The sequence below is a fragment of the Nannobrachium achirus genome (assembly GCF_963921795.1).
Source record: "Nannobrachium achirus genome assembly, chromosome: 16".
In the NCBI taxonomy this organism is placed as follows: domain Eukaryota; kingdom Metazoa; phylum Chordata; class Actinopteri; order Myctophiformes; family Myctophidae; genus Nannobrachium; species Nannobrachium achirus.
The window spans coordinates 61,276,701-61,294,199 of NC_137823.1; the positions used below are offsets into that span (position 1 = coordinate 61,276,701).

Here is a 17,499-nt window from a genome sequence, read left to right on the forward strand (position 1 = left end):
AAAACCATGGTTTCGTACGAAACCTTTCGTTTTCTGTCATTTACTCGAAATGCACTCCTCTTGGGTCACATAAACCCCCGGAAGCGCACACCCTCAAATTCCGCCCGCTCCGCCTGACAGGAGACCACACCCCCGGCGTGGCCCCTCCCCCACGGAGCCCCGAGCCCACCGGACTCGAGAGCGGAAGAAAGTAGAAAGACCCTGACAGACCGAAATCCGCCTCATGAACTAATAGGCCGACCAGGTCCGCCTCATAAAACCCTGACAGGCTGGAGCCCGCCTATTCACTAATAGGCCCACTAGCAGCCGTTTTATAAGGAAACAGGGTCTCCCCCTTTTACCGAGAGCAAAGGGACTTGGTCTCAGCTATAAAAAGGGGGAAAAAAGTCTTTAACTAGAGGAGGCGGCAACACCCAGGACCGAATGCGCCAATGAAGATGGAGCCACGTCCAAATGGTAAAAAACCACAAAAGTCGACGGAGTCGACCAGTTAGCCGCCGAACAGATCTCTTGGATCGAGACACCCCTGGCTAGAGCCCAGGAGGTCGACATTCCCCTAGTGTCATGAGCCCTTAGGCCCTCAGGAACCGGGACTTTAGTACAAGTGTAGGCCATCTTTATGGCCTGCACAATCCACCTTGAAAGTGAAGCTTTAGCCACCGCTTTCCGTCTAGGACCACTTTTAAAAGTGACAAACAGTTGGTTTGACGCTCTAATAGCCCTCGTCTTCTCACAGTAAATCCTCAAGGATCTTACCGGACAAAGACAATGTAGACGCCTATCCTCCTCCGAAGAAAACGGAGGAGGATGAAAAGCCACCAACTCGGTTGGCTCATGTATAATCACACGGTTCTTTGGGACAAACGCCAAATGGGGTTTTAGCAGAACCTTCTTGCCATCCTCACAGAATCTCATGCACACCGGGTCCACCGATAACGCATGTAGATCACTGACTCTCTTGGCTGTAGACAAAGCCAACAAAAGACTAGTCTTAAAACTCAAAAGCTTTAAGCTCGCCGCCTCCAGAGGCTCAAACGGTGGACGGCACAGCCCGTCCAACACCACACCCAAATCCCACGATGGGAAAAGGGACCTAGTAACCGGTTTAAGCTGGTGCACACCCGCTAAAAACCGAGCCACCAGACGGTGCCTACCCACCGTCTTACCCTCAAAGCCCACATGGCACGCTGACAGCGCCGCCAAGTAACCTTTAATGGTAGAAAAGGCAAGACCACTTTCTAGCTTTTCCTGAAGGAAATTCACAACAAGCTGGACCGGAGCCTCAAACGCCACCACCGGCGACGTACGCTCCGCACACCAGTCTTCAAAGATCCTCCACCTCTTATCATAAGCCGACCGCGTGGACGAAGCCCTAGCACTTTGAATAGTCTGAACCGCCCCTGGCGTCAGACCCAAAGCGCTCAAAGACTCCCCTTCACGGGCCAAACCTGAAGGTCTAGCTTCGCCGGGTCGGGATGGAAGATCTCCTGCCCTGCCTGCCGTAGCAGATCTCTGATTGGCGGCAGAGGCAACGGGTTGTCGTAAAGGAGGGGAGATATCTCCGACCTCCACACGCCCCACCCCGGAGCCACCAACAATAGTTTGAGGCCGAACCGCCTGACCCTCTCCAAAGTTTGGGGGATCAGTTCCAACGGAGGAAACGCGTACAGCAGTTCCCTCGGCCAGTCGTGAGCCAGAGCATCCAGCCCCAGTGGGGCTGGCCCCGTCGCAGAGAAGAAAAGTGTACACTTCGCGTTCTCTGCTGACGCGAACAAGTCGACTTGAGGCTGACCGAACCTGCTCCAAATCTGTCTCACCACTCCCGGGTGGAGGGACCAATTCGCATAAAGGGGCTCCCCCCTGGACAGCAGATCTGCTCCGCTGTTCAGAAGCCCCGGAATGTGCGACGCCTTGATCGACGCCAAACGTGGTTCCCACCACAGCGTCAGATCCCGCGCCAGCTGATTGAGAGCCGGGGAGGAGAGGCCCCCCTGCTTGTTGATATAGCACATGGTCGTCGTGTTGTCTGTCCTGATCAACACGTGACATCCTTCCACGAAAGGCAAAAAATGTTTCAACGCCAGAAACACTGCCTTTAACTCCAGAAAATTGATGTGCCGTTTCTGAAGAGCGGAGTCCCAAACTCCCCTCACCGAACGGCCCTCGTGCGTTGCGCCCCAACCACTGAGGCTGGCGTCCGTTGTGATCACTTTCCGTGACACCACCACGCCCATACTGACCCCCTGGGACAGAAGAGTCACGTCCCCCCACGTTCTCAGTGTGTACACACACCCTGGGGACACCTTGACCTTGCGGCGACCTTGTGTCGAGTGGATTTTGAGTGCCAACATCCACTTTTGAAAAGGCCTCATATACAGCCTGCCCAGCCTGAGTAGATGGATAGTTGAGGCCATCAGCCCTGACATAATCATGCAGCGCTTGTACGTGACCACTCTGCCCACGCGAAAAGATTTCGCGCAGGCCACGATCTTGACTAATCGCTCCTGTGAGAGTCGAGCCGTCATATTTATTGAGTCCAGCGAGATCCCCAAATCCAGGTACGTCGCAAGTCTGATTCCCTGCTGCCGCAGGGGAGCTATAGCCGCTTGTGTCACTTTGACAAACACGCGGGGAGACAGAGAGAGGCCGAACGGGAGAACAGTGTATTCGTACACTTTCCCCTCGAAACCGAACCTCAGGAATTTTCTGTGTGGGGGGTAAATTCCCACATGCTGGTACGCGTCCTTCAAATCGAGGGACGTCCAATAATCGTTGATTCTGATCGAGCGCAATAGCGCTACGTTCGTCAACATTTTGAAACTGTATTTTACCAGAAAATTGTTGAGGGCTTTTAGGTCCAGAATGGGCCTCAGCCCCCCCCCTTTCTTTGGCACAACGAAATAATGAGAATAAAACCCCAGACCGAGCTGATCTGTGGAAACTTCCCTGATCGCTCCTTTCCCCAATAAAGAGTGAATCTCCTCCCTCAGAATCAAAGCGGCCTGCCCCTTTGCGTGCGTGAATATCACTCTGTCTGACAAGGGAGGCTGGGTTGAGAATTGTAGCCTGTATCCCTGCCTCACGGTGCGAAGCACCCAGGGACACGGCTTGCATGCTTTCCATTGAGTTAAATGCTTTGACAAAGGATTCTGAATGGGAGCTGACGTCAGACCTAACGGAATGTGATTGATAGGAATGCACGGTATGTGCACCCCCGGACACGACACTGACGTCACCGGTAACGCGGAAGTCAAAGGGACTCGAGACTGAGACACGTGACTTACTACTGAGCGAAACACCGTCTTGCTGTGAAGCGAGGGCCTTACGTTTAATGCCTTTATCACCGGCGACAACACTTTGTTGCACGGTGGGACAGGAGGCAGAGGAGGAGTGTAAAAAGGAACGCATTCTTGTAAACACGTCCTGTCTAAAACCCTGTTTAATACTGCTGTCGCAGCTGGGGCTGGGATAGCTAAACAAGAAAGACCTCTCTGCCACCTTCTTACCTTGACTGGCGCTTTTGCGCCCTCTCGTGTCGGAAGGGAGGAACACTTGTTGTTCCGGCCCTTGAGTTGAGGCTGTGGAACAATTAAACCTTTTATATTGGAAATGCCCCTTAAGGGGGTTTCCTTGAAGGCTGTTTGTGATTGTGGTACTGGGCATGCATATTTTATATATGGATGTCCCCACTGGGGATTCTCCATTGTGTGTGCATTGTGAAAGAAGAGACCTTGTTTCGCAGACACATTCTTTACTGGGGAGAAAACATTTGGCACAGTAACAAAATTCACATTTACATTGGATTCCTCCACCCTGGGTGGCAGGATCAAAAGTGCACTGTGCTTGCGCGCTGGAGAGCCGTCCATGACCCTGTCTCCGTGCGCCGAGGGTGAGAAGGCCCTCTTTCTCAAAGTGTCATTTTCTCGCCCCTCTCCCACGCCCCCTCACTGCTGCACTGTATGAAGGGCGAGCAGGTGGGCGCATCTCCTGGTGCTGGGAGCCCTGGTTGCTCTGACTTCTGTTCCTGCTCGTGCCCGAGGAGGAAGACGGAGCTCTAGGAGAACGATGGGGTTTCCCGCCCTGTCGGGGGGGTCCCTGATATCTCTCCCTATTACGGGAAGAGCGTCCTGAGTAGCCTGACTGTTCTTTTTTATCAGGTTTACCCAAAACAGCATCCACCACTTCTTTTTGGGCTTTATTGGTGTCGGTGATGACACGGAGGAAGGGTAACGCTCCCTCGAAGAGACTGTTGGGGGCTGTGTCCAGGCCCCTCAGCTCCTCTCGCCTCTCGCTGGCCTTTGGTTCGTCGCCTTGGAAGGGGACTTTCTGCAGCCACCTGAACCTCTCCATGCTGACAGCGACATCCATCCCCCTGCCAGCCCATTGGATGGCATGGACGTTGCTCACTATTGCCAGCTGTAGCATGGCATCCCATTCAGCATAGGCTTCAGGAGGGAGGCGGTCCTTGTTTTGGAGCAGCATCTCTGCCATGGCTCCATTCATCAGCCCCACCACGTTTAAACTTTTCACAGAGAGCCCTGCAGCTTTATAAACATTTTTAACCATGTTGGAGACCTTGTTTTCGTCCTTGTTCTTGAACTTGGGCACAGGCTCCTGAGTGAAGGGGCATTCCGTGGGTTTAAACTGGGCACAGAAGAACTGATTAGTGGCGACATCCACAGGGGGAAGGCCGCCCACGCCAAACTTGTCCTCATCCGCCAGTGAGGTTGACAGAGCCATCTTCCCGGGCTCTCTGTGTTCTTTCCATGTGGAATGGAGAGCTTCTTTGAGCCCCGGGGTAGCGGGTAGCTTCTGAGAGCGAGGGACTGGTGTCTGTACCTCTCTCTTGCCCGCAAACTTGATCTCCGTTGAGCTCGCAGGGCGAGGCTCCACTGGCATAGTGAGGCCCATCTTGGCCACCGCCAGCTCAACCACTGCCAGCAGGTCCAGTTCTTGTGGGGTGGATTCTGCTGTGGCGCCCACCTTCTCCTTATCCACCGCTGCCTTCTTGGCAGGGGCGATGGGGGGGTCTTGGGCGATGGGGGGGGCTTGGGGTGAGGTGCGAGGGGTGCCGCCATGACGGGGGCTTAGCATCACAATGTCCTCACTTGTCTCCTCTTGAACCAAACCGTCCTCCTCCTCCTCCTCTTCATCTTCCTCCTCTTCTCCTTCCATGGCATCTTCCTCCTCCTCGGAGGTGCCAAACTCGTCCGAGCCGCGAGGCACTTTACGTGGCACGTTCTGTTGGGACGTTAAGAGAGGGGGGAAAGAGGGGGGGGGCGGTGACCGTCGGAGTCATCAGGAACGGGTTGGTGGGGTGAGGAGTCCCACTGGTGGCCGCCTCGGCGGCGACCGGAGACAATGGCCCCGCCTGGAGTGGTCCCTGGAGGCTAGCCTGCAGGGCGGCGGAGGCCTGGAGAGGCCCGGTGCTGGTCAAACCAGGACCGGGCGTGAAGGAGAAGCGCGGGGTAGAGCCGAACATGCCGGGTCCACCACTGTGCGCTGTGGTAGAAATAGTGTACATCGGAGCGAAGCTACTGCGGATAGGTTCGCAAACACTAGGAGCCGCCTGGACAAACCTTGCTGCGGTGCTGGAAACAGGCCCGCTTCTTTGTCCTGGCGTGGCGGGGATCTGAGCGCCGTGTTCCATCTGAGCTCCCCGAGCGACGTGGCTTTGTTTGGGCCTTGCAGCGTCCATGTTCATGACCACCAGCAGACGCTGGTGAAGAACGGCCGCGTCCATCGTCGCGCAGAACACGCAGCTGTTTGGGAAGTAGAAACCTTGCCAAGCGTGTTGTAGCTCCAGACAGCCCAGGCAGATGGAATGCGGGTCCTCAGCGGCGATGAAGCGGCTGCACTCCGGATCCCCGCAGCGTCGAGGGAGGGGTGGTGAAAACAGACCCTCGCTAGACATGACGACGGTAAGCTAAGCTAACCTAGGCTAGCCGCTTGTTATCGTTAGCAGCAAACAGCGAAGAACAAAACAGAGAAGAACAGACCAAGTTGAACGAAACCCGTGGGTGATGGTCCTACTCACCGCTAAGGCTAAAGTTGAATTCGAACTGGTCTTATACTGAGTAACTTGAAGAATTAATTATTTGTCGTAGAGTAACATGTGTAGACGTCCGTATCTCATGCGTGCAGAGGAACGGAAGAGGAAGTACACATGCCAGTCTCGCGCCTTATGCCCACGGTTGGGGCGGGGCGTTTTGACTGGCATACCCTCCGACTTTGTCATTCGGGAGCATATGTGTAGCTCTGTATCGCACGCTAGGAGGCGCGATAACCCAAGAGGAGTGCATTTCGAGTAAATGACAGAAAACTAATGCACAGGCTTCTTCAGGGGCGCTGGAACTCCCAAATCCCAAGGGGAGCTGAGCCTGGAGGAGTTCATGCGTGCGGCCAAAGGCCGCACGCCGAAAAATTCACGTTTTTTATCCGGTTTTGGGTTATTTTTATTACGGTTTCGGGTGCTTATTCCCCGCACAACGGTGTAACAAGGAGCTATATAGTTACTAGTTATTTTAGCACACAGTGCAACACACAGCACGCATGCACACACACAGTCACTCACGCACTCACTACAAAATCGGGTATTATTTTTGTAACAGTTTTCTACTGTTTTTTGTTCCCCATATACAACGGTGTTAGTTTGCAACAATGAGATGGTGTGCCATCAAAGCGGGATTTAAATTTGACTTCCCTTCTGACCGGAAGTGGCAAGGTGACCATGTGATTAGGTCACCATGTGATAATCAAATACCTTTTTTCCAACATATTTTATTCCCCAAAGTCAAATACATTATTGTTTTAATATAGCTCTGTGTGTGTGTATATATAGGCTTATAAAAAAAAAAAAAAAAAAAAAATGTTTTTTTTTTTTTTTTTTTTTTTTTTTTTTCTCCCCCCACCACCAGGGGAGCTGCAGCTCCCTCAGCACCCCACTTCCAGCGCCCCTGGGCTTCTTCCACATCCAGTTGAACTAAAACAAGCGCTCCTTTCCCAATCTAACTGGTTTCTCAAACTGTAACATATATATATATATAGACAACATAAGCCTAGGCCAATAAAAAAAGAAACTATATACCAAATGTCATACAGCCGGACTAATAGGGGAGATCTGCGCTCAGAGGAGCACGCTTTTCTAGTTATGTCCTTGCCTCTGTTGCTCATTACACCGTAATAATCCTTTGTTTTTTTTTCCTCGCTTGAATCCAGATACTACTCCGTGCTGTACCCACTAGAGAGGAAGATCTCGGATGCAAGATCCCGAGACCTGATCATCTACATCTGGGTCCACGCGGTGGTGGTCAGCCTGCCCGTGTTCGCCGTGACCAACGTCACCGACGTGTACGTCACGTCGTCCTGCTCGGACGCCCCCGCCCAGTCCCTGGGCCACCTGGTGTACGTGTTGGTCTACAACGTCACCACGGTGATCCTTCCTCTCGCCCTGGTCTTCCTCTTCATGGTGCTGATCCGCCGAGCGCTCAGCGCCAGCCAGAAGAAGAAGGTATGTAGTAGATTAAATATTAACCCGTTTAGAACGCGTACACGTTATTGTGTGTTATTATTTTATGCTTTAACTATTGAAAAATAGCAGATATACAAGCTCACAGCGCGGCACCGAGTGCCACGCTGCAAGCTTGTAGATCTGCTATTTTTGAAAAAATCGTGAAAATTAGAATTTTCACCCGATTCTATAAGTGTCTTTTGAATCCTTCCAAGATTTTTTGAAAAATCCTATGTTTCTATGTCAGCAATCTGTCCAGCCATCGTTAAGTTTTCACTTAACTGGAGCTCAGTTAGTCTGCTCTTGAGAGACTACTATGTCAGTGGTTCTCAAACCTTTTCATGTGAAGGACCCCCAAAATGATATTTATTTGGCCACGGACCCCCATTCAACATATTTAGTTCCAGGGACCCCCCAGAAGCAAAATTTGAGTTTCTAATATAGCATACAGCAAGTTTGGGAAATACACAGTATTACATATTGATCGTATAAATAATTTCCACTACAGGTCATCATCGCCGCGCTGAGGACGCCACAGAGCAGCATCTCCATCCCCTACGTGTCGCAGCGCGAGGCCGAGCTCCACGCCACGCTGCTGGCCATGGTGCTGGCCTTCTCCGCCTGCAGCGCCCCCTACGGGGCCCTGGTGGTCTACCGCACCGTGCTGGTGGAGGGCGGAGAGGAGGAGCTGCCCGCGTCGCTGTACCTCACCGCCGTCTGGCTGCCCAAGATGTCGCTGCTCACCAACCCGCTGCTGTTCCTGACCGTCAACCGCTCGGCACGCCGCAGCCTCGTGGACCTGCTGGCCAGGGTCCACCGGCGCTACAGCCGCCGCAACGCGGTCAGCACGGGGGGGCTGGCGTCCCTGGGGGGCGAGAGCGGCGGGGTGGGGGGGCCACTGGGTGGCCTGGAGACGGCGGGCCGCTCCGGGAGCCAGCTCCTGGAGATGTTCAACATCGGCCAGCAGCAGATCTTCAGGCCCTCCGAAGAGGAGGAGGAGGAGGAGGAGGCGGAGAACGGGGTCCCGTCGCTGCGCTCTAAAGGAGCACACGCTCATTCCGGCTCGGAGGACCACCAGGGCAAGCCCCTCCGAGCCGAGGGGGTCCTGCGGAGGGACCACCCGGAGCAGGGGGCAGGGGGGGTCATCATGTCGGTCCCCCCTCCGCCCGTGGTGGCGCCCATCAGGACATCTCCGGCCCATCACGCCTGTGCGTATGCCTCCTCCTCCTCGCAGGTCGCCCCGGCCACGCCCACGGAGGCCACAGAGGACGCCACGCAGTTCGGCTTCGGCCCGTTCGAGCTGCCGCCCCAGTGGCTGCCCGAGACCAGGAACAGCAAGAAGAGGCTGCTGCCGCCGCTGGGGAACACGCCCGAGGAGCTGATCCAGACCAAGCAGAGCCGGCCGCGGCCGGAGCAGCGCCGCATCAGCCGGAACAACAAGGTCAGCACCATCCCCACCGTGGACCTCTGAGAACCGAACCGAGTGCCACGCCTGTCACACGTGGTTTTTTTGTGTGACTTTTAATACTGTGGGGTTTTTTTTTTCTAAACAAAACAAACTGTACTGATTTTCACTGGTAAAGGGTCCATATACCTTCAGGGTTAAATTTACACTCAGTAGAGGCCCATTCCCACTGGGACAGATAAACAGATAAAAAGAATATGTTTCTCCATTCATGTGGATGGTAAGATACAGATAAAAAAATATCTGTGACAGATATGTTTTTTTTTATATGTATCTTAACTTGGAGAAAGATATTTTTTATCTGTTTATCTGGCCCAGTGGGAATGGGCCTTACGGGTCAATGTTTATACTCTCAGAATGAAAGTAACAATATTAGTAAGGGTCCAGATGTACATTCTTTGGAGTTATAATAATAATAATAATAATAATAATTGATTTTATTTATAATGCACTTTACATTTAAAGTAACACTCAGAATTTTGTATACAGTTGTTCTGCCCTACTGCAAGCACCTGCTTGAAAGTAGTTTCTTGATTTGAGTGGACATCAAATTCTATTAGTTTTTCTGTGCCAAACAACATTTCAGCTGTGAGCTGAGAGACACGTGTTGTGTTATGAAATGCAGAACAGGCTGTGGTGCACATTTTTAGATGGAGGCACGATAACTACCACCACAAACGTGTATCACCTTTGCTGTTACTTTACATTGTGTTTGCATCGGTCCAATGCACCATTTACCATTCACCACTTTGGTTGTTGTGTTCACCCTCCCCTACAACCACACCCTCCACTGGATGATGATGATGATGATGATGATGATGCGTGCGTCCAGAGGCAAATTAACTTTTCTGAGCCTAGTAATTAAAAAAATGACAGATTACAGAAAAAACAATGAATGTTGAAAATGTTGGTGACGTGAAAGGAAACATGAAAAAAAGCCTCAAAATAAATAAAATATGAAATGTTATGTCATAAGACCTTTAAACACTTAAAAACTTTAATACTTGTGCTATTTGATTAGCGAGTTAACATCACTCTAACCACTTAAATCTTTGCGTATATACAGTACTTCATTTGGCAGACGTCCGACAGGGATCTAGTATAATACTCGATCGTCGGCCCACTCATTTTGCCCCTCGCCGAAAATAGACGATCTACAAGACACAACGTGTCGCAAGTGGAATGTGACACGTTGTAAGTTTGTAGATGAGCTATTTTTGATGAATGTTCACTTATTATCACATGCCCAGAACGCCCAGGACACTAGAGTTCATGTGGTTACTATATTGTACAAATCCAATAATCCAGAGAGATGCACTGAAGCTCGACTGTTTAATTATTACGAATCCTCACTGAATAGATTATGATACTGTGATCTGATGGTCTGCAAATGTTTACATTCTGTATCTTTTTTTTAGGGCACGGGTGATGGTTGATTTAGCCTGAGTCAAACGAATTGGACCTCTAAGAAGAAGGTAGAAGTAATGCTTGCCATTGAGCAACCAATAGTTCCAAACAATACAGTATCGTTCTAAACATTGAATCCTTTAATGGCTGTTGCTGAAGATGAATTCGTAACTCTCTTTCAACAGTTCGGGGTGTCACATCTGTTGACTCTCCACAGGATGTGTGGTCACACCTACCGGTAGCTCTGAGTCCAATTAGTTCGTCCAATTAGTCAGGCCAGGTGTTAACTTCTTAAAGGTGTTACTGTATGTCACGCCCCGAAATATTACAATATGCTACAGTAGGTCACGTGGTCTTTCTCCAAACAGTCTGAAAAGGGGGCGGGACCGTATCAGTAGTGAATGCGTACCGTCAGTCGTGCGGTGCCGCGCACGACTGACAGCATAAAGCCATTTGGAAATGGATTGGTCCTTTGCTGGTAGTTCTCTCATTCTTACAGTGTATCCATTTTCTGTAGTAGATGTGTTTTCTTGTCTTTTGTATGACAATATTGTATAAAGATTTGAATTTACTTGTCGTCTGAAAGATATCTATTTAAACATAATATATTATATACAATATATATTCTAAGGGAGCCCAGGGAAAACTGTTTTGAGTAAAGCCCTTTGCACACAGCGTTTTTTTCGTTTGCTGTATGAATAAAACGCATTGGATTTGGTGTGCAAGGCTGTGCGGAATCGGCGCTGCGGATCCCAAAAGGAGTCATAAAAGGAGTGATGAGTTTTTTACCGCATGCGACAAGACGCACGAATCGAACTGGGTTCGATCGAGAAAAAAACGCACGGCCGCAGCCACTCGTCGCACGGCTAATTCGGATCCGGTGTGCATGAGGTCGTAGAGAATCATTGTTTTCTTTTAAAAAAATGAAATTGTCCGTTTTATCCTTGCGGATAAACGCGCCTGTGTGCAAAGGGCTTTACTAGGGCCCAAGGTGGAGGGGCCTTCATTATTTTATACTTTAGCTATTGAAAAATAGCAGATATACAAGCTCACAGCGCGGCTGCAAGCTTGTAGATCTGCTATTTTTGAAACGTAGTGAAAATGTGTGCAAATCTTTGAATACATGTATTTGTAACTCAAATTTTGCTTCTGGGGGGTCCCTGTCTGGAACTAAATATTTTGAGATGGGGGTCAGCTAGTGGCCAAATACAATACACTTCACATGAAAAGGTTTGAGCACCACTGACATAGAAACATACAGGTTTTTCAAAAAACCTGTATGTTTCCTGTATGATTTTGAAATATTCAAAGACTTGGCACTCCGTGCCGCGCTGTGGTAAAGTACCCAGGGCCCAGAATGTGGTGCGACACCCCTGCACCCATGCAATATCCCCATGGACGGATTAACCCCCGCGAGGGCCCCTGGCCGATATTTTTTTAGGGCCTCCCCCACCCTCCTCCAGAAGCTCCCCTCCCTCCCGACACGCATGGACAGATTAACACGCACTACCTAGCTCGGATTTTAAGCTATGATGATCATCTGTTGGCCAAGAAAGCACCTGTAGACAACAGAGGAGGGACCCACACATTTGATTTTTTATTAAAGTATACATTTAATTTTAGTAAATTGTCAATGACCATGCGGCCCAGTTCCCCCAAGGGCCCCTGAGAGCCAAGGGCCCCTGGCAACGGCCCCACCGGCCCAATGGTTAATCCAGCCCTGAATATCCCATTGAATGCTGGGTACTGAAATGTGAACACGCTGATCGACTCGTCTCTTCTCGACATACTGTCAGCACATACCATACGTCACAACACCAGGGAAGCCAATAACGTTTCCACGTATTACGTTATATAACCATACCAACCTTTTATTTCTCTCTCTCTCTCTTTTTCTCTTTCTCTTGGCTATAATAAGGAAGTTCTACCTTCTTCCTGGTTGGGGATGTCCTGTGAAGTTAATCCATCCTATTGATTCCAGACCCAGTTTGAAGATCAATGGGTCATTTAGCATGTACCTGTTTGTAAAGCGGAACAAATTACTAGGGACATACTACTGTACATGTGCTATACAAACATCATCCTTTATCCATGAATTCAAACGTGCAAGCCTCAGTATCCAAAATATCTCGGTTTATAATCATTTGACGTTTTCAGTTCAAAAGGAAAATCTATCTCAACCGATTCTGATACTGTATTATGGCCATTGCCCCGCTGATGTATGTTGTGATCAAGGGTGTCGCACCAAATTCTGGGCCCCGGGTACAAGGATTCACTGTGGGGCCCCTGCGCTTTAAATATTGAAAAATAGCAGATATACAAGCTCACAGCTGCGAGCTTGTAGATCTGCTATTTTTGAAAAATCATGAAAATCTTTGAATATTTCAAATCCTTGAAAAATCTATGTTTCGATGTCAGTGGAGCTCAAACCTTTACATGTGAAGGACCCCAAAAATGATATGTATTTGGCCACGGACCCCCATCTCAAAATATGTAGTTCCAGGGACCCCCCCAGAAGCAAAGTTTTAGTTACAAATGTTCGCTTAAAAAATACATATATTCAAAGATTTGCACACACTTTCACGACTTTTCAAAAATAGCAGATCTACAAGCTCGCAGCGCGGCACTCGGTGCCGCGCTGTGAGCTTGTATATCTGCTATTTTCAATAGCTAAAGTATAAAATAATTAAGGCCCCTCCACCACCTTGGGCCCTAGTAACTCAGTCCCACTTTCCTACCCCTTGTGACGCCCCTGGTCGTGATGATAGCAACAGGCCCTGATCAATGCTTCGGTTGGAAGTAAACACAGCCAAGTCACACCTCAAATATTTGTCAAGCCATCAACCCCCTCGGGGCTACCCACAATCCCCTGCTTTGTCCACAAAGAAACAGAAGCTATACTGCATTCTCTACACAAACCATTATCAGCCAACATTGTGCACTCATGCTTGAATGGAAGAAAAAAAAATCTATCTATTATTCAAAGGCGGGAAGAAGATAGTTTATCCTGACATTTCTACCTCAAAGAGCAATTCTCTAGCCCATTTAGAACGGGTACACATTTTGTGTTTCATTATTTTTGGAGCTGTGTGAAACACAGGCTCCCTATACATGGCTGTGTGGGTCTGTATGTGTGTGTGTCTGTCTGTCTGTCTGTGTGTGTGTCTGTGTGTATGTAGCCTGACTTCGGCGCGTAACTAGTGCCGCACCATTTACGCCACTCGCGCAATATATACATCAAAATGTGCGGCTCGGCCGGGAATGGTGTTCTATTACCTTTCGTTCCGATCCGCCTTACCATGCCGACGTAATCGGCAAAAAACGACGCTTAATTGTCCCCATTGACTTATAATGGGACAATGCAAGAAATCACTTTCAAGTATTTTTCTCTCGTAAACCATAGGAGCTACAGTTTCAAACCTCGAAGAGGAGATTCATAATGATTTTAAGAATGAATCGAAAAATAATTACATCACTCGGCCTCATGGTGGCGCTATAACGGCCCACTTTACGTTTTGCCCCGTAACTCTTGAACCGTGGATCGGAAAATTAAAATTCTTTTTTCCCTGGATTCCTTGGGTCAAGACGCATCTCCCTGCGCCAGGATAGATTTTCCGCCATCTTGAATTTTCTCCAAAACACACTTTTTGCTCCTTTTCCTACATATTTTCTTCAAATGTCACAAAAACCGGTACACATGATCTACACACACACACACACACACACACACACACACACACACACACACACACACACACACACAGCTCCACTTCACACGGGTGTGATTTTTCTTTAACTATTGAAAAATAGCAGATATACAAGCTCACAGCGCGGCACCGAGTGCCGCGCTGCGAGCTTGTAGATCTGCTATTTTTGAAAAATCATGAAAATTAGAATTTTTACACGATTCTATAAGTGTCTTTTGAATCCTTCTAAGGTTTTTTGAAAAACCTATGTTTCTATGTCAGCGATCTGGCCAGCCATCGTCAAGGAAAAGGTCCTTTTCAATTAACTGGAGCTCAGTTAATCTGTTCTTGAGAGACTACTATGTCAGAGGTTCTCAAACCTTTTCATGTGAAGGACCCCCAAAATTATATTTATTTGGCCACGGACCCCCATCTCAAAATATTTAGTTCCAGGGGCCACCCAGAAGCAAAATTTGAGTTACAAACGTTCGCTTTGAAAATACATATATTCAAAGATTTGCACACATTTTCACGGCTTTTTCAAAAATAGCAGATCTACAAGCTCGCAGCGCGGCACTCGGTGCCGCGCTGTGAGCTTGTATATCTGCTATTTTTTCACTGGTTAAAGCATTCAATAATTTCTAGGCCTAAATGGGCTAGAGTATTTCAGCCAGTACAACAGTAGCCGTCATTGATCGACTGTTAAGCCTGAAATGCCATGGGGGATTCAAAGTGTTGGCTTACATGGGACTATGGTTCAGTTCTTTGGTCCAATGTTCATCCAGTGTGTTCCAGCTTAGACCAGCAGTTATATGCAATACAAAGCAGTTATGTTTACTCGCATTTGCTCAGCGTAAAATGTACAAAAATGTTTTACTTAAGTTAAAAGCATCAATACTGCCACGCAGAAATACTCTGTCGCAAGTAAAAGTACGGATTTCTTCAAAAGTATTGGCATCAAATTGTAATTAAAGTACCAAAAGTAAAAGTACAGATGCAGAATGTCCCGTCTAAAATGTGCACAACTTTCTTTTAAAAATAGCAGATCTACAAGGTGAGCTTGTATATCGGCTATTTTCAAATGGCCGACGTGTATGGGGGCTGAAGTGGTTAATGTATGTTTTGTAATAATAATTCAAATCTACAAAGTAATTTGTAACTAAAGTTTTCAAATGTAATGTAGTGGAGTAATAGTACAACATTTGGATCCGAGATGTAGTGGAGTAAAAGTAAAAGTATTGGAAACTGGAAATACTCAAGTACAAGTACAAATACCTCAAAATCGCACTTAACTACAGTACTTAAGTAAATGTACTTAGTTACTTTACACCAGTGGTTCTCAACCTTTTCAGGCCGTGACCACCAAAATAATCATATTTTAACTGGAGACCCCCCACCCCCCACCCTGACGAGCACTAAGAGTTGAGGCATTACATTTTGTATAACATGGTTCTATTGTGAAAATAGACGATCTACATGCTCACAACGCCTCACAAGATCGTCTATTTTCACAATTTCTGCCTCTAATATTTGATTTTGGCAAATGTTCAATATGACATTTTAGACTAGAGGTATTAAAAAGTCCTTCAATTGTCACTTTAGAAATGTGCAGATACCCTCTATACAAAATGTTGTTTGTTTACTGTTGAGTGAGAAAACAATGTTGCACATTAAGTTAATCATCTGGTGGGGACCCCTCAAAATAATGTGGGGACCCCCCTGGGGGTCCCGACCCACAGGCTGAGAACCAGTGCTTTACACCACTGCATTTGCTATAACCATTGCATGATAACCTGCTGCCCTTGCCACTGCTCCAGGGTATGGTAATGTGCTGTATACATCGTACAGTCGTACAGTTGTGGGTGACTTAATGTGATGCAATCTGTGGCAAGGTCAGCCGAAGACAAACAAAACCGGTGAATATCTCTTCACATCACGAACAGGAAGGAGAACTGCTTTCTTGCACATTACATGATCACTTACTGTTCTTAAATGTAACAGGACTGGTGAATAATTGATGCTGGATTTTCATTAAAGAAAATGTCGGAGACGTGGCATTCTTCAATAGTCATTGTACTGGCTGGCTGTATAACAGTGGCTCAGGTGTAGAGTGGCCGGAAGGTTTCCAGTTCGATCCCGGGCTCCTCCAGAGTTATAGTGTCCTTGAGCAAGTCAAGTGTTAGTGTACTTGAGCAGGTTGGAGCCTTGCATGGTTTCCTTTGCCATCAGTACAGGGACGTGCTGGGCCCCTGATTCAGCCCGGGAAAAAGAGTTGGAGAGGCCCTCATTGCGCACTATAGAGAGAGATCTCTCTCTATAGCGCTGCTGCTACTCAAAGATTTGTGACAAAGTAACAAGCCAGTGGGCCAATTACATGAGTTATATTTGGTCATTGTCGGGTGGAAACCTTGTATGTCCAAAACCATTTAAAAAATGATTTAAACTAGTGAAAACAGCCGATCTACAAGCACACACCGCGAGCCAGCCTTGTATGATGAAGCAGGGCTTTGCTTTGCGAAATAATTTACAAATTTGAAACTTGGAGATGCGAGGTTTCTGCCCGACAGTGACAATTTACTTTGTTGGCCGCCCAGCCCCCAAAATGGAACGAAGGCCAACATTTTATTTAATTTATTTTCCTAATGGCCGGCCTGGACCGGCCGGGAATGAACCGGCCGTTCGGGAGTTGTCCCGCTTTTCCCAATGGCCAGCACGTCCCTGCATCAGTATATGAATGGGTGAATGTAATGCACACTCTATGTAAAGCGCCTTGGATAAAGGCGCTATATAAATGTACCATTTACCATTACGTAATAATGTATTTCATGATGCAGGGAACGAACAAAAGAACTGTATTGGAGTCAAAATGAGAGACTGGTGGAGAACCCAAAGCGTTGAGCACACTTTTTCTTTTCTATTTATTTCTTTATTTTGTTGCCATGGCAGTTGTTGCCGTGAGCGATGCCATTGTTGCAGAGGTGAAAGTCTACAGATGTAAATGAGTGATCAGAGCCTGGCTTGCAGCTGTCTTAATGCACTCTCAGAGATGCTCTGCTCTGCTGTATTTCAAAGATGCAATAAGTACCTGAAACGAATAACAGTATAAGTCCATATTTGAATTTTTTTGAATATATTTTTGGATTTACCAGACTGTAAACCACAAACTAGTCATTTTTAATCTGTTACATTGTTAACGCAATCCCCCCTCATTTTGTTTAATTGTCGGTTTTAATGTTATCTGCTCCCTTTGTCTGCTGAATATTGCTTGTACGGACTTAGACTGTTGTTCCACAAACTGCTGGAGATGTACTGTTTTTCCACTTTCCATAAGTAATGTCTTATAATTCCTAATATATATGAGTTAAGTAAAAAAAATCGAATTCAACAAAATGACAGGGGAGTACATTAAGACTTTAAGAGATTAAAACGTC

The 17,499-nt window shown here is 47.9% G+C and overlaps 1 protein-coding gene across 1 annotated transcript in view; it reads left to right on the forward strand.

Annotated features, from left to right (window-relative positions):
- The window catches only part of gpr176 (G protein-coupled receptor 176), a gene marked incomplete at both ends in the record, with an annotated part of 26,968 nt that extends 17,987 nt beyond the window's left edge, over positions 1 to 8,981 (forward strand). The window contains 2 exons of the mRNA XM_080744143.1: positions 7,219 to 7,510; positions 8,019 to 8,981. Coding sequence (XP_080600269.1) covers positions 7,219 to 7,510; positions 8,019 to 8,981 — 1,255 coding nt within the window. The remainder of the gene's footprint in view (positions 1 to 7,218; positions 7,511 to 8,018) is intronic.
- Positions 8,982 to 17,499: the final 8,518 nt, after the last annotated feature.